A 24,417-nucleotide genomic window follows, 5' to 3' on the forward strand; every position below is an offset into this window, starting at 1 on the left:
AAAGCTTGAGGGAACCATAATCTCTGATCCTATTCATTCCTCTGCACAAGGATGGATTTTGGATGAATGAATCCACTTATCAAATAGCTTGCATTTTTTTTTCCTGACTACTATGTGCCAACTGCAAGTTTTAATTGTTCCCAGATCATTTTTACAAATGTTCAATAGATATAATCCTTACAGAACCTTCCCAGCATTTTTTTCATTCCTCATTTGTATCTGTACTTGAAATCTATAAATCAGATATTTGTTTCAAATTGCTTTATTTATAACTGTATGGTTATTTTTAAAAATATCTCACCTCCCTAAATTAAATACTTTGTCTAAATGTTTTACTACACCTACTTAGCACAAAACCACTTTGATTGTTTAAAGAAAGAGATTTACTTCTTATTAGAGTATCTTGTACCAGACTTTTTTCATTATTCTTTTGGACAGGAGTGTGGAAGATCAGCTGTCAGTGCTCAGTTCTTCCAAGCATTCAGCTTGTCCATTTTCAAGAGTGACATTCGGTTTCTTCCAATGTGGAACCTTATTTACCATCCTGAGATTTAATCAAAACTGTCTTCAGTGGTGAAGATCTATTAAGGCCAACTTTGGAGAACTCTGCTTTGCGAAACTGTACCGTTTCCAAGCACAGGGTGTACATATTATTAGCAAAACCAATTTGACCTGACAGCAGTTGGAAAGTAACTGAAGTCACAGCAGAGAACAGCAGTCCAGTTAATCAGGCAGATACGGGATCCAAAATGAGGCAACATTGTGTTGGGAGCTTTTATGTTAATTTGTCATTTTTAAAATCCCCAGTAACAGTTTTTGGCTGGCTGTATAGCACTGTCAACAAATCTTTTAACCCACCCTCTTCTTCTCTGTCTCCACAAGTCTAAAACAGGTAACTGTCTACTTCTGTATTAGCCTTCCTGCAGAAACATTGCTTTTGTAGTTAGGTGGTATGTTCTGTCAGCTTTTAGAAGTGCTAAAACCCATCAAGGGCATTTTTTTTGCTTTCCTTGCATATTTCCTAACTATCTTACACTACTGAAAGTTTAGTTCATTCTTGTCTGTTACTGGCTCAATTTTTATGACTCTCACAGAATGACGACACTAAATCCTCACATTTTTCAGATCATATTATTAAATTAATGTCCTGCAGATGGCTCCAATTAATCACCCAAAAAGCCCACAAAGCCCCACAGCTTCAGGTTACAACTCGTTACATTTGTAAACGCCCCGCTTCCAAAGAAGTTTACTTCCCTGTACAAAAACCTGTAACTGCATTCTGTGGTTTAGAACTAGACATTCGTCCTTGGTATTTCTTATTTCTCTCATGAAAGAGAATTATCTCCATTATTAATTTTTCCACATCTTGACCTATAAGCATTTTCAAACAAACATTAGTTAATAGTGTGAATGAGTTGCCCAAACCTTTACATGTAGCATTTATATTTGAAATATTAGTATATAAAAGGCACTAAGGATCTTCGAGATTTGAGTTCCCTTTTCTCTCTCTCAAACTAGGCTATGTGAGTTTTAAAAAATATATTACATCAGATTGGACATTAAGTTTGAGAGGAGTGACTCATCAAAAGTCAAACGTCAACTAGATGACAGAAAGGGCTTGTATAAGCGTTCACAGAAAACTTAGGAGTCTATCTTTCACTGCTCTCTAATGGGAGGCTGCAACTTAGCAACTTAATGATTATGCTGCAGAGGCTCAGCCAGAAAGGAGGATCCCCCCAAAATAATTAGTGCCCTAAACTTTTTTCTTGATATTACTCTAAGTTTACAATCACTAACAGAGACTGAAAGTAGCCAAGTTTAAGTCTTATCTGCGTTTTTATCATCCATGACACACAAAGAACAATTTCATAAACATACAGTTCCAAAACACACCGGTAAAGTCCTATTACATGCTTAATTCAGAAACCATACATGGCGCATGGATAAAACATAAAACAAACACCTCTAAAATCCAGTTATGCATATGGAAGTTTTAAAAATGTTGTGATGAAACATAAGGTGCCAGTCCTACAATATTAAAGCTGCTAAAGCTGATAATTTCAAATAGAACAATTCAGGATTAGGTTCACATTACAAACAACCAAATCTGTCCTTGGTAACAGAAAAACAAACAAGCTTTTGTAATACAATCCACCCCGTGAGAATTAGCTTTAGCTTCTACGTAAAGTGGTTCTTCCTCAAAACAGAAATGATCCAGAACTGGTGACATATTGTCTGTAAAGTATATTAAATCCAACAGCTACTACAGCATCCATCAACCAACCAACCAATCTGAGAGCTGTCTGCTTATGCAACTGATACAAAGGCACTTCGTAATACTGGGTTAAGTTTCCTACTGAAAATATCAAAAAAATAAGAAAGGAGAAACATTGATATGAATTCATCTCAAACCCATTTTACAGACACTTCTCCCCAACACTTGCAGGGAATGGATTCTTGTGGAAGTCTCAAATAGGACAGAAGTAAACTCTGGCATGCAAAGAGAAATCCAGAACCACATGTTCTTATCTAAAGACAAAACACCCAGGCTCAACTGAGCAAGGCTCCCAAAAGCAACAGAAGCCAAGTGTCCATAAGCAAAGTAATGGCAAAGGACTCACAACAAATGAAAAAACAAACAAACAAAACCAGAAAACACTGCACTTCATGTGCTTCCCCACCACCACCACCACAGTTCCAACTAAACTGGTATTGCAACTGAAGCTGACATATTCTGCATATTCCCCTCTCACGGTCATTCAAGTTTTCCTTTTTATATAAAAAATGCATGGAAAAAAACTCAGTGGAAGGGATAGCAAAGTGCATCATCATTGTATTTTAAGTTCTGTAACACTGAAAAACGTTTTGGATTAATGCACATTGGCCTATGCAAGCATCAACCACCTCCCCCCTCCAAAAAAAAAATAAAATAAAAGAATCATGGAAAATAGCAAAACACATTATTTTTTTGGTAAAAAAAATTCTTAACTCCACATACAACTTAACTGTGAAGGCACATAGCCACACTGAGGCATCCTTTTCCTCTAGAAACGCTGAACTTCTTACTGTGTGAGAATTTCACAAAATATTTAAGCAGCACAAAAACATCTGCAGTTGCAGGGGTACTCGCCTCAAACAAAATGAACTGGAGGCCTGCCAACAGGTCTGTACTGCAAGCAGAACAGCTATACAGGATGCTTGAGAAGGAACCTCTCACCAGGATTCCACAAACACAGGAGTAACAAGCTGATCTCATTTTTCACATTAAGAAATACATTTCGAAATAAATTATGTCTCAGCATAAATTTCTGTGGGTAAATATAAATGTAATGGGTTTGATATCATCCTGCCTTCCTCCAGAATAAAGACTTGTTTCATTTTGGCTTTTTAAGACTGTTACCAGAAAAGATAGTTTTCCAACTAAATTGCAAGTGACAAGAAAAACAGAAAAGTGCTGCATGATTTTTGTTCAGGAATGTACAGAAAATGCATTTTAATCCACATCCGTCTAGTCCACGGATAGAGCTTGTTTTCTCAGTGCTGAGTCCATTTAATGCTTTTGAGGTCAATTCCATCCTGCACCATTTCCCAGAGAGGACTGTAAAGAAGAGAAAAATGAATGTTATCTAAATCTAAAATTCACTGGATGACAACATCAAAAACAATAACAGAATCACAGAATCGTCTAGGTTGGAAGAGACCTCCAAGATCACCTAGTCCAACCTCTGACCTAACACTAACTAAAGTCCTCCACTAAACCATATCACTAAGCTCTACACCTGAACATCTCTTAAAGACCTCCAGGGATGGTGACTCAACCACTTCCCTGGGCAGCCCATTCCAATGCCTAACAACCCTTTCAGTAAAGAAGTTCTTCCTAATATCCAACCTAAACCTCCCCTGGCGCAACTTTAGCCCATTCCCCCTCGTCCTGTCACCAGGCACGTGGGAGAACAGACCAACCCCCACCTCGCTACAGCCTCCTTTAAGGTACCTATAGAGAGCGATGAGGTCGCCCCTGAGCCTCCTCTTCTCCAGGCTGAACAACCCCAGCTCCCTCAGCCGCTCCTCGTAAGACTTGTTCTCCAGACCCCGCACCAGCTTTGTCGCCCTTCTCTGGACTCGCTCGAGCACGTCCATGTCCTTCCTGTAGTTAGGGGCCCGAAACTGAACACAGTACTTGAGGTGCGGCCTCACCAGAGCCGAGTACAGGGGCACAATCACTTCCCTAGTCCTGCTGGCCACACTGCTTCTTATACAAGCCAGGATGCTGTTGGCCTTCTTGGCCACCTGAGCACACTGCTGGCTCATATTCAGCTGACTATCAGCCAATACTCCCAGGTCCTTCTCTGCCAGGCAGCTTTCCAACCACTCATCTCCCAGCCTGTAGCGCTGCTTGGGGTTGTTGCGCCCCAGGTGCAGGACCCGGCACTTGGCCTTGTTGAACTTCATACAGTTGGCCTCAGCCCGTCGGTCCAGCCTATCCAGATCCTCCTGCAGAGCCTTCCTACCCTCGAGCAGATCGACACACGCACCTAACTTGGTGTCATCTGCAAACTTACTGAGGGTGAGTAAGTAACCAAACAGGCAATTTCATCAACTACACAAAAATTAAGAGATATCTATCTATTTATCTATCTTCCCCTTCTGGAGGTCAGTGAGCTTCACATGAGCAATCCCCTGTGCTGCCCTTGGACAAAATAGAAAAGGGGAGAGGGCAGGTGCCTCAGCTCATTTCCTGCATTTTAGGCATAAAGTACATGCGCTTCCTAGAGACTCATATTTGATAATGGCCAGATAAATCAGGAATATTTCAGTGTCCCCAAAATAAAACAAAATACATAAACACAGTAATACCATCCCTAGCTTAGAAAATTCTAGGTACCACCCTATGTGCTTGCCCTACTCACCCTATTTCCTTGACAACGGCAGGATCTGGGAGAAAAATTGTTAAAACGTTTGTTTGCTTAAAAATTTTTTGCTACTGTTAAAATCTGGCCCACTACATACTCTGACAATACTACTTGCTTATATACAGGGACACTGACAGATTTTTAAAATAAACAATTACTTTCAACTAAATCCAATTCCTCAAATGATTATCATACCTACAAAGTCTTTAAGTTCAATAAGAAGATGGCTCACCTCATTTCCCTAAGCCTCTTAACATGCTGGATGCACTTCTGCACTGTATAATCTACTTCTTCTTCAGTAGTGAAACGACCAATGCCAAATCTAAAAGAAAAACATTAAGAACTGGAATAGTGTGCCTACAGATGGGTGAAGCAAAACCACCGCCCACTTTCAGCAGAAAAGAAGCATATTTGGAAGCAACGGGGAAAACCACTCCACACACCTTATAGAGGAGTGAGCCAAGTCTTCATCTGTTCCAATTGCCCGCAAAACATAGGAAGGCTCCAGAGAAGCTGATGTGCAAGCACTAAGGAAAGGGAAGAAAGGCCAATTTCACGCTTCTATTCACGTGCAGATACTACATTTCACTAATCTCCAACAAAGAACACGTCATTTACAGACATTCAATATTACTGTGAATCTTTACAATAACCTATAGCAGGTTCCCCAGCCTTTTGGAAACTACTACTGAACATGAGGAAACAGGAGCAAGAAGAGTGGTATTTCTCCTGCTAAGGAAAAAGTACAGAAGGGGAATGCATTAGAATGGAATGAGGGTAATAAGTTAGAAGCATGAGGAAAGAAGAGAGAGCATAGATAATGTTCTAAGAATTAATACAATGCCAAACAGAAGCAGTAGTATTGCAGACTGAGGTAGCTGAAGTGGAGGCTGTAAAAAGAAGACAAGAGCCAAGGCAGAAATAGCCAGAGACAATAACCTATAAACGGGCACATAAAAAAGAAAAAAGGCTTCCTAAATTGCTACCTGATTCGTATTGCTGTCAATGAAAAACAGTGCACAGAGGAATACAGAACACGATGATCTAGCTACATAAAGTCAGGAGACAAAACTTCCATCTCAAAGCAGTAGGAAAAACTGGTTACACGTTGTTACTCAATTTTCACAGGTAGCAACGTGCAGCACAAACCATAGGACTGCTTAAAAATGTGCACGAAGCAGAGCCTCAGAAGAGATTTAACATGACAGAAGTGTTGGGCTTCACAGTCATGTGAAAACTTGTTCTCTCTGTTCATAGTGCCAACACATTTCTAATTAAGATATGCATTTCTAACTGCTTTGTTCTCAAAGGTGAGGAAAGGAGGGCGTCTTTACACTTCATTAACTTCATCATAAGCATGAAGATGGTCTTAGTAACAGAAATGTCATTGGTCATTCTTGTAGAGTCAACACAGCTCTGCAGGAATGTATTGAACTTTCTTTCTACTTTTGCATTAAACATTGGCACTATTAACTAGTTTAATTCAGATATGTGTCCAGACTCACTAGATTCTAGTTATGTGAAAATTTCACTTGTGTGAAATCCTGCTGAAGGACAGAAGCTGTAGTGGATCAAATGATGGTAGCCTTTGGAATGAAAGTGTCACTGGCAGCTACGAGTCAAGGCTGCTCAGACCACAGTTAAGAAATCCGCAAAGCTGGCAGATAGCAATTTCTGCTTTTTTGCTTTCAGGATGAATACATTTGACCTTCCTTTGCAATGTGCCACTTAAGAGAAACTCCATCTCAGAATGCAGTCAATGCCAGGCTGACTCATCAACCAAACAAGAAAGTACAGGGCACAGTGGAGACCACTCCTTATTAGTAACTTTATTAGCAGACATTACTTTCTCTACAAGATACTGCTCTCCTTCCTACATATTCCACCTACCTTCCTGAAGATAGAGCCACATCCTTCAGAGCCATCAGAAGACTCTCCCCTTCCACATATGCAAAAGATAAATTGATGCATCCTACATAAAAATAAATGAAATAGAAAAAAGGAGAATTCCCAGCAACAGAAATCTAGAGCAAATCCACATGGCAGTACTTGCACAGCATGTGGCTAATCTCCATTATTCAGGCATGGACGTTAACAACAAGGAGCCAGCTAATAGGGTCAGGATTCTGCTAATGTTACCTGGATAACGATGTTCTCTATCTCCATTCATAACCACATCAGGAACTTCACTCATTATTTTTGTAACCAGTCGCTCTGCCAATTGTGAGATTCGCTTATGGTCATACTAGCAAAGAAACCAGAAAAGAGAGGAAAAAAAAAAAATCAACAGATCACTAATTCTAGCATGTCTGAGCTCACTCAAACTGCTCATGAGCAGCCATGAGTAGACAGAAGTAGCTGCATTTGGTTAGACTGGGGAAAGAACACATTTGAAACTTAAAGCTTTGAGTACTCTAGAGACTGTTTAAAAGAGAATATTACCAGTTTGGTCCTAACTAGTTCAGTCTTCAAAAACATTAAAAATCATTCGGAAAGATCTATATATACAAACTGTCAAATTGTCTTTTGTAAACACGCCAAGCTATTTGTGCTTAAAGACAAGTTAGGCAATACAAAAAATGACTTATTTTGCAACACAAGAAAGGGCATCTACTATGGCAGAAGTGTCTCTTACTTTCTTAGAAGCTCTCAAACTGTATTACATAAAAACACACATACACATATTACTGCGAACTCAACCATAATGTGACTTTACAACACATAACCTCCTAAATGAGAACTGCCCATGAGCATAACCTCATTCTAGACTGAAGACCGAGGTCACTTACACAAAAAAAGCAGTAAGGTATGGTATCAGCTCTAGGGTACAGAAATGGTCAGACACACACATGCAATTCATATTTATTTATAATTGCCTGGTCACATTCTCAAAAAAGCTTTAAAAAGAAACAAGGCATTCTCAAATATGACTTTTTTTTTAATGTCAAAATTCTCAGAGACTAGAAAAAGATTCTAGATCTGAGGCTCCTGTAGAATTCAAAAATTCAGACTCTGCGAGCTCTCCCGCCAGCAACAAGACTTCCATAACCACACAGCTCAGATCTCTGCCTGTCTCCCAGGAAAAACCTCCATTTGATTTGTACAGCTATCCTGGCCTATGTATCCCACTGGCAGTATTTAAATGTTTTTTACGTTCCAGCTGTGAGGAATGCATTGGTGCATAAACAGGTACAGCAGCATGCAGAGCCTTAAACACCAGGTCTAGCAAATAAACTTTACTGACCAAGAAAAAGAAAACACTGTAACATTATTAGTTGCAAAGCTGCAGTAAACTTGAATATACATACATTTAACAGAATCACAAAATCATAGAATGGTTTGGATTGGAAGGGACCTTTAAAGATCATCCAGTCCAATAGATAATGCACTGGAATAGTGGATTAGAAAATCTCATTGTTTCAATATACGTTACATAAGCGTGATTTGCTCAGCTTCAGAGAGGCTGCTAATACATTGGGGCAGAACAGAGAGACAAGCGCAAGCACTTAAAGCTGTATTTCACTAAAACGGCCAACTGTAAATCTGTTGTAAAACAAGATTCAAACCACTTCAAGAAAAAAGGAATTTAAGAAAGCTGAAAATCAACTTCCAGTTACACCTGAAGATCCCAACACTTTTACTTAATGTTATAATAAGATAATCAAATTTAGTTCACACAGAAGGACACAAAAAGACCTAAGGAACCTAAGATCCAGCTGGCCCTGTTATATTATTTTCTGTCATCCAGGTCAAACATGCTCTCCCACGTACCTCCATCTCTTGCTGTGCCACTTCACACGCTGCCCCAAGGCCCACTGCTAACGGAGTGGGCACAGTCCCAGATCGCAGCCCTCTCTCCTGGCCTCCCCCACTCTGCAGGGGTTCTAGTCTCACGCGCGGTCGACGGCGAACATAGACAGCACCGACCCCTTCAAACAAGGAAAGCAGTTGGATTTATGCGGTATACATGCACAGTTCTAGAATTATGAAAAGGGACTCAAGATTTGGAAACGTTCCTTGCTTCCACAGCAAACATGTATCTGGACACCTCACTGGAGAAAAATGTAGTGAATGCATACAGAAGCACAGTATTTTCTAGAAAATGAGGTTTGTTCCCACCATTCATGTTCCTAGTAAGTCAGGCTCCCAGAGCTTCAGACATGGGAGAAGTTCAGTTTCTCCCAGCATACTTGAGCCGCCTAAAGACTTGGTACTCCAGCCTCTAGCCCCCCAGTCTGTATGTTTATCAGTGGCACTGATCTCCAACGGGCAGATTGGATGAGGCAGTTTTTACAGCCACCTAATTTAACCCTTCAGTCTCCTCACCTAGAAACTCAATTTCCATGCCTTCATGTTCTTTGGCATATACCTAACCAGTGACTGTCACCACAGGAAGAATGGTTGCAACTTCTGGTCATAAGAAGTTGGGAAAATTTGTGTCTGTCACCTGTCCAAAGTTAGTGTTTGAAAACATAATGCTTGTCCAGAGTTATGTCTTCAGCTCTATATATTGAAAAAATAAGAAATCATTTTGCCTTTTGTTTCTGAATAGCACATAGAATACAGCAAAGTTGATTTCTGGCTTTCTACATTAAGTGTTACAAACTAAATGGACTGCAATGGTGATAATAGCTAAACTTTTAGTATTTGAGTTGGCTACAAAACCCGTAGCTGGATTTTAAACCCCATTCTGCAGGGAAGGTGCACAAAAGAGGAAGGGTAGGAAGAAGCAATTCAGAATAGAAGATGACCAAAATCACCAAGAATTTAAACTTTCCACTTAATCTTTTGATCTCCATGTTGCAAGTTACACTTGGATTTAAACGTAGCCCTACAGCACTGTGATTTCATTTCAACCATTGCAGTATCAAAGCTGCTTCACACCATGCAGATGACTTCCGAAGAGCCACTCATCCTAATGCTGCCATCATTATAAGACACCATTTCTTCTTTCAACAAAGCCACCTCACAACCCATAAGCATGAGGTCCACTTAACACAGCTGTCAGCCTTACAGCACTGCCTGAACTACTCCAAAGTCCGTCCACTACCCGTTCTGGAACAATTTTCTACAGTTTAAGTAGCAACAGTCACTGTGACAGACAGGCTTGAGTGTATACCCTACCTTCTAATGCAAGCACGAGAACTACAATTCTTTAGAAAAGTGCTTCAATAAATACCTTTGGGCCCATAAATTTTATGGCCACTGATGCTCATTAGATCAATTTTCATGTCGTTCACATCCATAGGAATTTTACCAATTGCTTGTGCAGCATCTGTGTGGAAGAAAACCTTACGTGCACGGCAGATCTCACCTGTAATAAAAACACAAAATTAAGAAAGAAAAACGCATCATCTCATCTAATTGTTATGATTCCAATAGCTCCAATAAAGTATCAGTTTATAGCACGACTAATTCTGAGGTGACAAAGGAAGAAATGTGTATTTCACATCTCTTTTACAGTACATCAAGCTGTTCTAGCTGGTGCCTAGCTGGGCACAGTTTTAGGTAGGTCAGCAGGTAACACTACAGTGAATTTCTTCAGTTGAACAGTTAAAAGGTCTTCTGAGAAGTGGGATTGTTTCCAAACCCACACCTATCAAAGCACAGCCCTGTTTAGGTATAAATGGCCAAACAGGACAACGAAGTTTCCCCAGATGATTCCACAGCTGGACAAAATTAAAATTTTCACCTTGATTCTTTTTCTTCTCAATGTCAGTCCAGTACAAGCTAGCCTTACTTTCATGCTCATTCCTGCCAAGTGTTTTTATGCCATTTGCTCTATTTTCCAAGTTTTACAATACTCAGCTCCAAAACCATTCTCAGAACACACGCTGATGACCCACATCTGAACTGACTCAAGCCTGTTAATACACTAAGGGACAAAATTATGTGATGTTCACAGGCAGTGAACTTAAACATTCTCTATTCTTGTCATCAAAAAACTCGTAACTCATCTTCCACAGAATCAATACTTCGCACAGATGCATTCCAGACTTCTCTGCACAACAGATTTGGCCGCCTGCGGTCCAGCAAGAACAGCATTACTACTGCTAATACGAGGCCACAACCTTCATGAGGTTTACTCTGCAAGGCCCCAGTCCTGGCCTACTCAACTTGCTATCAACGCATTATCAGAACACTGACATTTGAATGTGGGACAACTGTAATGGCCTTGAGAGCACAGGCACAGAATGAAAATAGAGTCCTCAAAGCTATAAACAATTCACTGATGGTCAATTACTTGTCTACAGTGAAGAAATATAACCTTGAAGACTGGGAAAATGCTGCCTTGAGCACAATAAAGGTTAAAGAGGGGGAAAAAAAAAAGGCAGCAGTTAAGCAAGAGGAAAGACAGCTGCACAACAGGGCAGCTGCCACAGCCTGGCAAAACAACACCTGCCAGAATCATGCAGGGCAGGCACCAAGGCCTAAAAACTGCCTACAAACTCAAACATCTTATAAAAGGACATCTTTAATATGGAGCGGGGAGGATGTTTTGGGGTCACTGTCACAGAAGCTGTTATCACACAATCAGAGTGGGATCCTGGGAGCTGCATAGAATCATAGAATAGCTTGGGTTGGAAGGGACCTTAAAGATCACCTAGTTCCAACCCCTCTGCCATGGGCAGGGACGCCACCCACTAGATCAGGTTGCTCAGGGCCTCATCCAGGCTGGCCTTGAACACCTCCAGGGATGGGGCACCCACAACCTCTCTGGGCAACCTGTTCCCACGCCTCACCACCCTCTGGGTAAAGAATTTCTTCCCTTCCTAACATCCAATCTAAATCTCCCCTCCTTCAGTTTAAAAGCATTCCCCCTTGTCCTATCGTTATCTACACGAGTAAAGACTCCCTCTCCATCCTTTATATAAGAACCCTTTAGGTATTGAAAGGTCACAATGAGGTCTCCACTAAGCCTTCTCTTCTCCAGGCTGAACATCCCCAGCTCTCAGAGGCGCTCCCGGCCCTCTGATCATGAATGATCATGATCATGACTGATCTGATCATGCATGGGGGCCACCTGCTCACCCTGCCTGCCCCAAAGACCCTGCTTCTCCAACTCTCCCAAACTGCTCTGAGGCTCTGTCCCTCCATCCGCCTGCTCACAGCCCGGATCAACCTCTCCCTGCCTTCTGCTCCAGAAATTGGCCTCTTCAGTGGTCTTTAGACCTGTAAGCCTGCTCAGGACTGTATATGGCACTACTGGAGAGTGTGAGCAGGAGTGCCTAAGTGTGGTGCACACCCCCACCGCCCCCCAAATTCTGCACATTTCTCCTAACACTTAAAGTGCCAAATGAAGCATTATTGCACATAAACTCAATTTGGCAATAGAACAGATTGCCCAGAGAGGCTGTGGAGTCTCCATCCTTGGAGAAGTTCAACAGCTGCCTGGACATGGTTCTGGGTGACCTGCTCTGGGTGGCCCCGCTGGAGCAGGGCTGGCACCTCCTTACCTCCAACGCTCCCTGCCAGCCTCAAATGGTCTTGGATTCTGCAGTTATTACTGGGCAATGGGTTATTCTGGGCAGCTATTTTTTCTTCCATTGTACAATTCAGAACAACACTAGAAACAACGCAGCCACTCTATTACAAAGCTATAATCATTACTGAATTTTATACTCATTCCCTTTTTAAAATATTTATTTGGAACAGCATATTATTTAATGCTTAACTATATTACATCTAACATTTTACATCAGTGTGACTCTGTAGCATTTTTCTGTGAAAAAAATAAGTAAAATGAAGCAGAAGTGCCATTAGCTATCCTCTGGAAGCAAGCATCTACTTACCAATGTCATGAATTGGCTGCTTCACTCCTATTTCATTATTGACAGTCATTACAGAAACCAAACCCGTGTCTGGCTGGAATGCAGCCTCCAACTCCTGATGAAATATTCAAGCAGACAGAAGCTATGACTAAAAGCAGAAGCAAAAGATTCTTGAAGCACACATCCCTTTTGCTAGCAAGTCTTAACCAGCCCCCTAACTAGAACACAGTCAACAATCCCCGTGGCTTCTGACGAACAGTCCTGGTGACTGTCAAACGTGTTCGACTAATCCACACGAACATGGAATGCCTGCAGGAAGAGCAGCGTGACCAACTGCATTTCTGCATATCCTAACCGTGGTATGCACAGAGCCGCCTGACACGATCAAGTCAGCAAAGATTTTTGCTACGTGTCTTCTTTATTCTATTTTTTTAAAAGAATTAAACACCCACAAGCCATCTTAACCCACATCTAGACAAAGTAAGGCTGACTACAAAGGAATTGTACCATATACACAAAAGCATCACACAAAGGAGGAGTCTGCCAGCAAAGTTCTTACAGAATTTAATTAACAGTTCTGTGCCTGCCAGTCTGATCACTCCCCTCCACCGCATACCCACAAACTCTCTCCAAGCCAGATGACAGGCCTACAAGCAAAACTGATGCTGACTTGTATTACAGGACACAACTGATGAAACAAGCATACACACTTCTAAATCCCAGGACTGCAGCCCTTACGCCCAGAAGGGTCAATTGATGGACAGAAACCAGAAGGGAGCATCGCACTCATTGTGTCTGATGCCTTGAGCAGCTCAGGTCACGAAATTTCACCACTAACTCTTTTATCAAAGCCCACTCTACAACAGCCACCCACAGGCTCTCCATAGGGTATGTGACAGTTCTTCCTACATGGACACAACTGCCAGCAGGTTGGGATGAGGGATGGACTCTGGCTGAGAAACATCTAGAGCACACAACAGAACAGAAAATCCTGCTACAGCCATCACACATTTGACTGTGACTCTCCCTCTATGGTGTGGTATTTATCATCCTTTCTCTCTTTATTATTAAGGGGACACAAGGCCTTCAGCCCCAGTTTGAAGCAAAAAGCTCTTCTATTTTCACCATCTGTCAGTAAATAACCTACCTTCAAATCTATCAGGCCATTTTTTTGAACAGGCAGATATGTGACCCGAAAACCTTCTGCCTCTAAGGAGCGGCAAGAATCCAACACACACTTGTGCTCTGTTTGCGTAGTAATGATGTGCTTATTTCTGGATTTGTAGAATCTTGCAACACCCTGTCAGGCACAATACATGAACAAGAAATTTGCTGTTACAACACCAAAGAGAGCAAGCTTTACATAAAATGCACAAAACCAAGAAATTACTATTTAGATATTATAAAAATAATGCAATCTTGACTGTGAAATGCACCGAGCTGTAATTCATACTAGATGCTTCCATGAGTACTCGCTGCACAAAAGCATCTCACTTCAAAAAAAAGCCTACGAAAATGTTAATAGATATAAATTTTAGACATTGCTTATTAACAGAAGCACTTTTCAGAAACTTGTTATGAGTCATACATAATGAGACGTCTGAACAACCACAGACTCTAGATTAAAGGTTAAAGCACAAACTAGTCTTAGCAAAGAAAAGTTTGCAATCACCACCCCTGTTTTGTTGTAAAGATTTAAATTATGTAAACAGAAGAACTGTACTTGGTGCACAGAAGTTAAGCATATGTTTTACCTCCATGTAAAATAAAATCAAATAAAAAAAAGCCACACAAACTAATTTTGTTCAGACTCAATGGAAATGCATTTTAAATCAGCATCACAAAGGAAAACTAAACCCAAAGAATTTTAGGGAATCATTACACCAATGGTGGAACACTGAGGTGCTTTTTCACCACAGAACAACCCCTAACCCCATGGAGAAACCAAAACATTGAGTATTATACACTGTCCACAAAACCGTGTCCTGGGTACAGCCTGACCCTCCCTTGTTGCAGCTCCATGCTGCTCTCTCGGGTCCTGTTGCTGTCCCCAGGGAGCAGAGCTCAGTGCCTGCCCCTCCGCTCCCCCTGGGAGGAAACTGCAGCCTCCTCCTCTCTGGGCTGAACAAACCAAGGGACCTCAGCTGCTCCTCATACGTCTTGCCCTCTACACCCTTCACCATCTTTGTAGCCCTCCTTTGGACACTCTCTGACAGTTATAAACCTTTCTTATACTGTGGCACCCAAAACTGCACACAGTACTCGAGGTGAGGCCGCACCAGCGCAGAGCAGAGGGGGACAATCACCTCCCACTATCGGCTAGCAATGCCGTGCTTGATGCACCCCAGGATACGGCTGGCCCTCCTGGCTGCCAGGCCACATTGCTGACTCATGTTCAGCTTGCTGTCGACCACAACCCCCAGGTCCCTCTCTGCGGGGCTGCTCTCCAGCGTCTCGTCCCCCAATTTGTACATATAGCCAGGGTTGCCCCTTCCCAGGTGCAGAATCCAGCACTTGCTCTTGTTAAACTTCATACTGTTGGTGATTGCTCAGCTCTCTAATTAGTTCAGATCTCTGTGCAAGGTCTCACCACCCTGGATGGAGTCAACAGCTCCACTCAATTTGGTATCATCTGCAAACTTGCTCAAAAGACCTTCAAGTCCTTCATCCAAATAGTTTATGAAAACATTGAAGAGGACTGGTTTAATTTGTTGAAAGATGTGCACAGTTCTTAACAGTATAGTTTTAACAAAATACGTATCAGCATAAACCGTTTACCTTAATTGCCATGTTATTCGATTCTGTAGCACCACTAGTAAAGATAATTTCTCTTGAATCAGCTCCTATTAAATCCGCAACTTGCTGTTGAAAAAGACATGCAAATTTGATTTGTAATTATAAAATTCAACAAATTCGCCATACCACAACACAGTCAAAATGTTTTCAAGAATACACTTTAGAGCCTCAGAAGGGCGACAACTAGCATCTAACAAAGTTATGCTACAGATACAATAATCTCCATTAATACAAAATACACAAGAAGCTCATAATCATTACTAGCAATGGTATTAAGCATTAGTCTGTCATAAATGAACGTAAAAATTAAGTACACAAAGAAACAGTACACAGTGCTTCCAAAATAAACAACAATGACATATCAAAGACCAGGAGAATGAGGAAATTAGTCCACTTACTGCAGCAGCACACTCATGACCCTCAGGAAACCCGAAATTCTGAGGCATCTTTGCCTGAGGTATTGCTTTCTGTCAGTTCAAATTACCCTAATATCACTACTTTTCCTTTTGATAAATCTGCCAAAGAATAGCTCAACACAGAGGAAAGGAAGTTGCCAAGCGCAGCCTGCAGACGACTAACTCACGCATACGGTTTTATCACAGAATCGTCGTTGCTTTTGACTGTCTTTTGGCACCGGCTGCCCTTGCCAGCAGGAACACCACCCTGCTGCGTGGAGGGCCACGACTCACCCGCCTGGCTTTCTCCACGGCGGCCTCGCTCTCCCAGCCGTAGGCGTGGGTCCGGGAGTGGGGGTTGCCGTAGTAGGCTGTCAGGTAGGGCAGCATGCTGTCCAGGACCCTGGGATCCTGCAGGACACAAACCGCACAGCTCAGGACCAAGGAGCAAACGCAGTTCTTTCCCCTCTGCAGGCACACCCTCCCTCCTGCCCTAAACACGCTGTCTGCCTTTATCTCAGGCTAGATCCCGAAATCTCACGGTTACCGCGCGTTATACGCAACACATCCTGCGGCAAACACAAGTACCCTCCTGCACTTATGCTCAGTACTCTTGCACGTAACCTTGATCTGCACCCAGGTAATGACAGAAGAACGGGGATTTCTGAGAAGAAGCAGAAGGCGATAAAAAGGATCAGAACAACCCCGGCACGGGCCGCGGCCGGTTCCTCGCTGCCCCCCCGGTGCGGGGCCCGGAGCCGGGCGGCAGCCGAGGGAGGGCTGCGGCGTCCCGGCTGAACCCGCCCGGGCTGCAGCGAGCCTGAAGCGGCGCCGATTTTACCGACAGCCACCAGCAGAAAGTGCCGGGAGAGCGCCAAGCCAGGGAGGCGAGCCGGGACGGGGAGGGGACGGCGGTTCGGGGGGGAGGAGGACGGGGCCGGCCTCGCAAGCCGGAGCGCCAGGGCCCGAGCACGCACCAGCGGGGTGGTGGCCTGGACGTCCATGTACAGCGGCCGCAGGGCGCCGTCGCCATCGCCGCTTGGCCCTGGGGAAGAGGGGGGGAGAGGCGGGGGCCGCCGTCAGGCGCCGGGGACGGGCCCGCGCCCCGCCCTCCCCCCCGCGGCCTCGGCCTTACCCGCTCCCGGTCCCGGTCCCGGTCCCGGCCGCGGCGCCGCCACCGAGAGCCGCCGGGGGCCGGGGGCCGCCCGCAGGGCCGCCAGTCGCCGCCAGAGCAGCATGGCCGCGGGCTCTGGGCCGGGCTGCGCCGTGCCCCGCGGCACCGCCCGCCCCTTCCGCCCACGTCCCGGCAGCGACGGAAACGGAGAGCGGAGCGGGCGGCGGCGGCGAGGTACGGGCCGGGCCGGGCAGGGCAGGGCAGGACCGGGCAGGGCCGGGCAGGGCCGCGGGGGTCGGGGCCGGGCCCGGGCCCGCCGGCGCCGTGAGGTGACTGCGGCGCGGGCGGGGGCGCGGCCCCGGCCGGTCTCGGCCCGGGGGTGGGGGGCGAGGCGGGGCCGGGCCGGGCCGGGCCGGGCCGGGCGGGCGGAAGGAGCTGCCCCGGGCGGGGAGCGGGGCGCGGGGCGCGGGGAGCGGGGCTGCCGCTCGCCCGGCGGCTCCCCGGAGCGCGAACGCTCACGGGGGCTCCCGGAGGAACGGGGCTCGGTGAGCAGGAGATTCGCAAAGTCCCGAAAAGGGAGGCAAAGCGTGCGGAGAAACAAAGGAAAATCCCGGCGCTTGTGGGTCGGTCAGTGCCGTGCGGCGCCCCAGAGCGTCCTGCCGGGGTGGTTTTCCCGTGCCGGGCAGCTGAGCTCCGCCACAGCTCCCTCACTCCCCCGCCTCAGAAGGAGAGGAAGAAGAAAAGGAAAGGAACAACTCACGGGTGGAGATAAGGATAATCGAATTAAAGGAAAAATAATTATTAAGGGAAAATTATTATTAATTAAATAACTAAAGGAAAAAGAGAGAGAAAAAAAAACAACAAGCAAAGGCCATGTGGAAGTGCAGAGGAAAGAAATTCCTCTCTACTTCCCACCAACGAGCGATGCTTGACCACGTCCTTGCAGCAGGGCCATTGTTTGGGAGGACAGACGTTTTCACAATGAGAGCCCACCCCTCCCCTCTTCTTCCTTTTTCCACCTTTTATCGCTGAGTGTGGCCCCATATGGCATGGAATATCCCTTTGGTTGGTTTAGGCCAGCTGCCCTGGTGACGTTCCTTCCTCACCTTGCCCACCCCCGGCCCGCTGGCTCTGGGGGTTAGCGGGAGTCCTGATGCGGTGCCAGCACTGCTCAGCAGCAGACACAACGCTGGGGTGATACCAGGGCTGTTCCAGCTACAAGTGCAGAGCACAGCGCTGTGTGGGCTGCTGCAGGGGAAGTTAGCTCCGTCCCAGCCAGACCCGGCACACCTGCAGGGTCGATCGGCTCCATGGCTGCTGCCTGACCGGCCGGGGAGCCTCGCAGCCGCCCTCTGGGGGCTGCTGGGGCCCAGCGGGGCCGAGGTCCCCTGTGGAGGACTGCTGGGTGGGTGAGGAAAGCAGCCGGAGCGCCTGCAAGGCCGATGATGCTGTCATTAGGCAAGGCTCTGAAACTCACGGATCTGGGAAGAGTGCAGAAACGCTGTCCAGATGTGCAGGGGCAGGATCGGGAAAGCCAAGGCACTGACAGAACTAAACTTGGCGAGGGATGCAAAGAATAACAAGAAGGGGTTCTACGGGTACATTGGCTGCAAAAGAAAGAGTAGGGAGAGTATAGCGCTTCTGACAAATGAAGATAGAGAACAGGTAATAACAGATGAAGGCAGAGGTACTTAACAACTTCTTTGCCTTGGTCTTCACTGGTGGTCAGGCTTCCCACATCACTCAAGTCCCCAAACCTCTAGCTGGGGGTTGGGGGAGCAGAGTCCCTCGCACTGTAAGCGAAGAGCAAGTTCGGGACCTCCTGATGCAATTTAACAAGTACAAGCCTATGGGGCCTGATGACATGCATCCCAGGGTCCTGAGGGAACTGGCTGATATAGTAACCAAGTCTCTCTCCATCATATCTGAAAAATCATGGCAGTCAAGTGAAGTCCCCGGTAACTGAAAAAAAGGAAACATCACTCCCATTTTAAAAAAGAGTAGAACGGAAGACCTGGGGAACTACAGACTGGTGAGCCTCACCTCTGTTCCTGGGAAGATCATGGAACAGATCCTCCCAGAAGCAATGTCAAGGCACACGCAGGACAAGGAGGCGTTCGGACACAGCCAGCACAGCTTCACCAAGGGCAAATTGTGTCTGACCAATCTGGTGGCCTTCTAGGATGGAGTGGCTGAATCAGTAGACAAGGGAAGACTAGCTAGAATGTCATCTGCCTGGACCTGTGTAAGGCCTTTGGCACAGTCCCGCATGACATCCTGATCTCCAGATCGGAGCGATGTGGATTTGGTGGGTGGACCATTCAGTGGGTAAGGAATTGGCTTGAAGGCCATACCCAGAGAGCGGTGCTCAATGGCTCCATGTCCAGGTGGAGGCTGGTGACGAGCGGTGTCCCTCAGGGGTCTGTCCCTAGGACCGGTGCTGTTTAATATCTTTATCAACGACACAGACAGTGGGATCGAGTGCATGCTCAGCAAGTTTGCAGATGACGCCAAGCTGAGCGGTGCGGTTGATACCAAAGAAGGAAGAGATGGCATCCAAAGGGACCTGGGCAGGCTGGAGAAGGGGGCCCACGTGAACCGCATCAGGTTCAACAAGTCCAAGCGCAAGGTGCTGCACCTGGGCCGGGGCAGTCCCAGACATGAGCACAGGCTGGGGGAAGAACTCGCTGAGAGCAGCCCTGCAGGGAGGGACCTGGGGGTTCTGGTGGACAAAAAGCTCGACATGAGCCAGCAGAAGGGCAACTGCATCCTGGGCTGCATCGACAGAGGGGTGGTGGGAGGGGAGGGAGGTGATTGTGCCCCTCTGCTCTGCCCTGGTGAGGCCCCACTTGGAGTACTGCGTCCAGGTCTGGGGCCCGCAGCACAAAAAAAGACATAGACCTGTTAGAGCGAGTCCAGAGGAGGGCCACAAAGATGATCAGAGGGCTGGAGCATCTCTCCTATGGAGAAGGCTGAGAGAGCTGGGGCTGTTCAGCCTGGATAAGAGAAGGCTCGGGGGTGACCTCATTGTGACCTTTCAGTACTTAAAGGGGTCTTATAAAAAGATGAAGGACTCTTTACTTAGGTAGATAATGATAGGACAAGGGGGAATGGTCTTAAACTAAAAGAAGGGAGATTTAGAGTAGAGGTTAGGAGGAAATTCTTCACTCAGAGGGTGGTGAGGCACTGGCACAAGCTGCCCAGAGAAGCTGTGGATGCCCCATCCCTGGAGGAGTTCAAGGCCAGGCTGGATGGGGCTTTGGCCAACCTGATCTAGTGGGTGGCGTCCCTGCCTATGGCAGGGCATCTGGATTTAGATGATCTTTAAGGTCCCTTCCAACCCGAGCCGTTCTATGATTCCATGGCCTCACAGTTGCCGCTTTCCAGCCCAGTTTGGTTATAGAAGTGTGTTGGGCCTGGCAGTAAACCCATCTGTGTTTTTTCTTGTGCGTGTGCTTTGTTTTCTAGATGCCTGTGACCGTGGGCCCGTACGGGCAATCACAGCCCAGCTGCTTTGACAGAGTAAAGATGGGTTTCATGATGGGCTTTGCCGTGGGCATGGCAGCAGGAGCGCTGTTTGGCACGTTTTCCTGCCTCAGGTATGCCACAGAAATGGCTCCCATGGACGGGGCATGACAGCCACAGCCAGGGGGAAGTGTGTCCTGCTCTGGGCTAGGATGGGAGGCGCAGGTCTGGTTCTTATTTGTCACACAGACAAAACTTTGCCCGTGGATAAAGTTGGCCTGTTCTCAGCACCTGCTTCAAATGGAAAAAAGTCTGGGATGGACAGGTACCACCCGGAACTGTGTACAAGTGGATCACAGTTGTGCAGACCTTTCCCTGCCACTCATGGTGGAGGTTGTTTTGGGAAGCACTGCTGAGCTGTCAAAATGCTGCTCCAAGAGGAGCTGGATGAATTCTCAGTGCAGATCCACATGTAGCCGTGTCTTAGCTCTCAGGCTTGTCTGAGGAACTCTGCAGGCTCTCAGGTGTCTGTGCCGTGTTGGTTTGGGCGTCCTGCACCCATGCACAGACGCATTTACCTGGAGTCATGACTGCAAGAGCTGGCGGTTGTCATTGGCACAACCCTGTTGTGCCATAGTCCACCTTCCCCTCGCTATCCAGCATAACAGCATGGAGACACAAAATGCTCACTACTGCACTGTTCGCTCTTGTGCTGCTCACTGACTGGTTTTGGCACACTTTGTCCATTAAAGGGAATAAGTTCCGTAGTATTTTGCGAATTCTTTGTGCTTGAGGATTTTTAATCTGTGATTAAACATGGCTGATGATTTGGTAGTGAGCCTAAAAAGGAGGAAAAGGCACAAAACCTGATCTGATATGGTTTAAAAAGCGTTCTGATCCTTCCCAGATCCTGGAAGATATTTGTACATGGTACAACACTAGTAGAAAATACAGATTTTAGGTAGGAAGAAGCAGCAGTGGCAGTTCTGTCATTCTTGAATGATACAGCTACATTGCTTCTACTGTACTGTTTTTTGGGGAAAATCTCCATGTCTTAAAAATTGAATGCATGAAATTCCTTACACACTACAGTCACTGCAGGACTTACAAGCCAAATATTACTGGAGTTTCCTGAGAAAAACTATTTTTTTGCATTGGTCCAACCTTAAGTAAATGTAAACTGGAGAACAGAAGCGTGTCTGAACACTTCCAGGCCTTTTGAATTTCTCTTGCATTAAAAATACTGTGTCAGTGTAAGTAGGAAGTTAGTTTACAAAATGGTTTATAGTTTGATGGTATTAAAAATACCGCCACTGAAGCTAGAGGGGCTGATGATACACCAGTTAAGATCTCTATTCTCTAGCAAGTCAAATACTTGGACAGCACCAAGCATTTTTTCCCCCAAATTAAGTATGCTTGGGGTGCTGGCAGTCCAAGCTGCTCCTGCTCCCCCTGTTCCCAATATCCACACACTCTTTGCAACCTGTCCCACAGCTGGAAGTGCATCCATTTGTGGAGGCAGGGAAGGAAGTGGTTGGTGGAGCTTGGGGGAAATACCTGTACGGTTTGGCTCGAGTGGGACCCAGATGCAGTTCACAGCACAACGCTGCTGATCACTCTGCTAGTGACGTGGCAGGAGGTACAGCGTCAAGCTGGTACCACTGCAGAAAATGCTCAAGGACTGTTGGGAAGGGCCACTGAAGTGCCCAAAGAAACCCTCTCCAGTTCTCTTTGTGGGGGGGGTCAGGCAGTTGGTCTCCTGGCAGAGTCTGGGGGCATTGCTTTAAATTTAGCCTGAAGACGAGGTATTGGATTTGGGCTCTCACGCAGCCATTAGCTGGTTGTACCAGAGGATTTATGCTGTTAATGTCTGTTATGTGTCAGGCTTCAGCTTTTACATAATTGTTGTGTTTTTCTTTATCTCAGGATTGGCATGAGAGGACGAGAGCTGATGGGTGGAGTTGGCAAAACAATGATGCAAAGTGGTGGGACGTTTGGGACGTTCATGGCTATAGGCATGGGAATCCGCTGCTAATCTGGAGCTTGGGTTTTTAACCTGAAGTGTCCCTGTCCAGCCATTCCTCCTCTGTACCATAATAAAGTCTTTAGATACCTGGAATTGAGTGCTCTTCGTGAAATTTTGAAGCACCATCCTCCTTGCTGTAGCATCCTTCTGCAGATGTGCTCTTTACTGAATTTCTGCTTTCCTCACTTCTCTAACTCCCATGACAATTGTTCATGGCAATGAGAATTGCTGCTTGGGCAGCTCGCATGTGCCGCCGATCCATTTCATTTACACCTTCCCCAGTCTAGGAGAGTTATTCTGTGGTTAATTCAGAGCAACTGTCAAATTTTTCTCCTATTGCCTAAGTAGTTGGAGTTGACCCTATTCCCGAGTTTCCCCGAGTTCCAGGTAACATGATCATCTCAAGCCTAGTCCTGGGGCAAACTCCCTTACAGAGAGCAATGAAACCCAGCCCCTGGCAGGGGTATTGAGCAAGTCCTTCTGCAGCTTGCTGAGGGCAAACTGCCGTAGCTCAGCTTCCTCCTTCCAGCCTGAAGCCACAGAATTGCTGGAAGAAGCCAAGGCACAGCATGGAACAGCTGCAGGTACTAGTCCTGCTACTGGATCTGGAAATCACGAACTGGTACAAATGGGAAAAAAGCTCCCATCACCTGACAACTGAAGGCACTTTGTGAAAGTCACACAGCTGACTTTGACACAAGCCCTGGGAGATACCCAATCTGTCAGACCTTGAGCAACATCTTTGCAAAGCTGTCCCCTCAGGACTAGCTGTACTGGCTGCAAGTTGTCAGCACAGAACAGCACACCTGGACTACACTGCCTCTTCCACAGCTCTCACCCCCCAGCATGGGCTGTGGGGCACAAACGTGAGTTGTTGCTGCCTCCTGTACCCAGCTCATAGGTGACTTTCCATTCCCTGAGAAAGGGAAGGTGCCTCACCTGTGAAAGCAAGCTGTGCCAACCATGCTCCACAGATAGTCTCCTCCAGTCTTCCTTAACGGGCTTTTATTTCCTTAATGGGCTTTATAAGGTGCTTGCTCAAAGCTTCACAAGGAAAGAAGGGGGTTGCTCCCTACCATTCACTAGCTACCATGGTGTTGTGTACAGCTGGACTATGAAATGTTTACCTTAGTGTTGCAATCCCCGGTTACTTGGCTTTTGAAACAAGCCTTCTTTTGCTCCTCTTGTATTTCTACTAAGTGATAGAAAAGGACAGGTTAGCTTTATTAAAGCAGAACTTGAACCAGCACCTATAAAGGCTTTAGGTAGTCCAAGTGCCATTTCTCCACTTTTGAAGGAGAAATTGAGATTTGCCAGTAAAAGCCTGTTCTTTGCATGTTGTCATGTGGCTTAATAACCTCTGTGAGGGCAATTTGTGCAAATAGGTTGAGCAATACAGATGCTCTGGAACAGCTGAAGTTTTACCCCAACTAGCAGTGGTGGATTTATACTGGCAACTGAAAAAATAAAGTCAAGCAAAACACAGAGTTAAGCTTTGCTTGGATTTCTTCAGCTGTCACGTACTTCTGGGCCAGCCTCTGGCCTCCTCCCCACAATTTCCTTTCTATTCGCTCCAGTTCATCTTCCCCCAGTCCCACTTCCATGGCCCCAGCCCTCCATCCTGGATTTCTGAAGGCCATCACTTACCTGCTGCAGCTCAACCAAAGCCACCCCTACCCGTACCCTGAATGGCAACCCAAGTAGCTGGAGCCCAGGTCACCACCGTACTCTGCCTCAAAGCACAGGCAGCATTCTCTGTTTGGCCCATTTTCTCCCAGAGAGGAAGATACTCCCTGCCCCTTTCTCAAACACAGCTGCTATTAGCCAGTGATTGAAAGACGTCACAGAAATGGAAAAGAGGTACCAAGGCGGCAATACAATTGTCCCAGGTTCTCCAGGGTTGGTGTTCAGATTTCTAAGTCTGCGTGATTTGCAA

At 45.9% G+C, this 24,417-nt stretch overlaps 2 protein-coding genes across 2 annotated transcripts; one reads left to right on the plus strand and one right to left on the minus strand.

Moving 5' to 3' along the window:
- Positions 1–1,817: 1,817 nt before the first annotated feature.
- Positions 1,818–17,199, minus strand: NFS1 (NFS1 cysteine desulfurase). The gene is made up of 13 exons (XM_083801276.1): positions 17,012–17,199; positions 16,854–16,921; positions 16,171–16,287; positions 15,464–15,547; positions 13,833–13,985; positions 12,707–12,800; positions 10,093–10,227; positions 8,685–8,842; positions 7,053–7,158; positions 6,804–6,885; positions 5,357–5,440; positions 5,146–5,235; positions 1,818–3,598 (listed from the first exon to the last, which is right to left on the minus strand). Exons 1-13 carry the CDS (start codon positions 17,112–17,114, stop codon positions 3,535–3,537), a joined length of 1,338 nt encoding a protein of 445 aa, XP_083657402.1. The 5' UTR covers positions 17,115–17,199; the 3' UTR covers positions 1,818–3,534.
- Positions 17,091–22,574, plus strand: ROMO1 (reactive oxygen species modulator 1). The gene is made up of 3 exons (XM_083801277.1): positions 17,091–17,224; positions 20,459–20,589; positions 22,382–22,574. Exons 2-3 carry the CDS (start codon positions 20,459–20,461, stop codon positions 22,488–22,490), a joined length of 240 nt encoding a protein of 79 aa, XP_083657403.1. The 5' UTR covers positions 17,091–17,224; the 3' UTR covers positions 22,491–22,574.
- The last annotated feature ends 1,843 nt before the right edge of the window (positions 22,575–24,417 follow it).

Source organism: Anser anser (genome assembly GCF_964211835.1).
Source record: "Anser anser genome assembly, chromosome: 16".
Classification (NCBI taxonomy): domain Eukaryota; kingdom Metazoa; phylum Chordata; class Aves; order Anseriformes; family Anatidae; genus Anser; species Anser anser.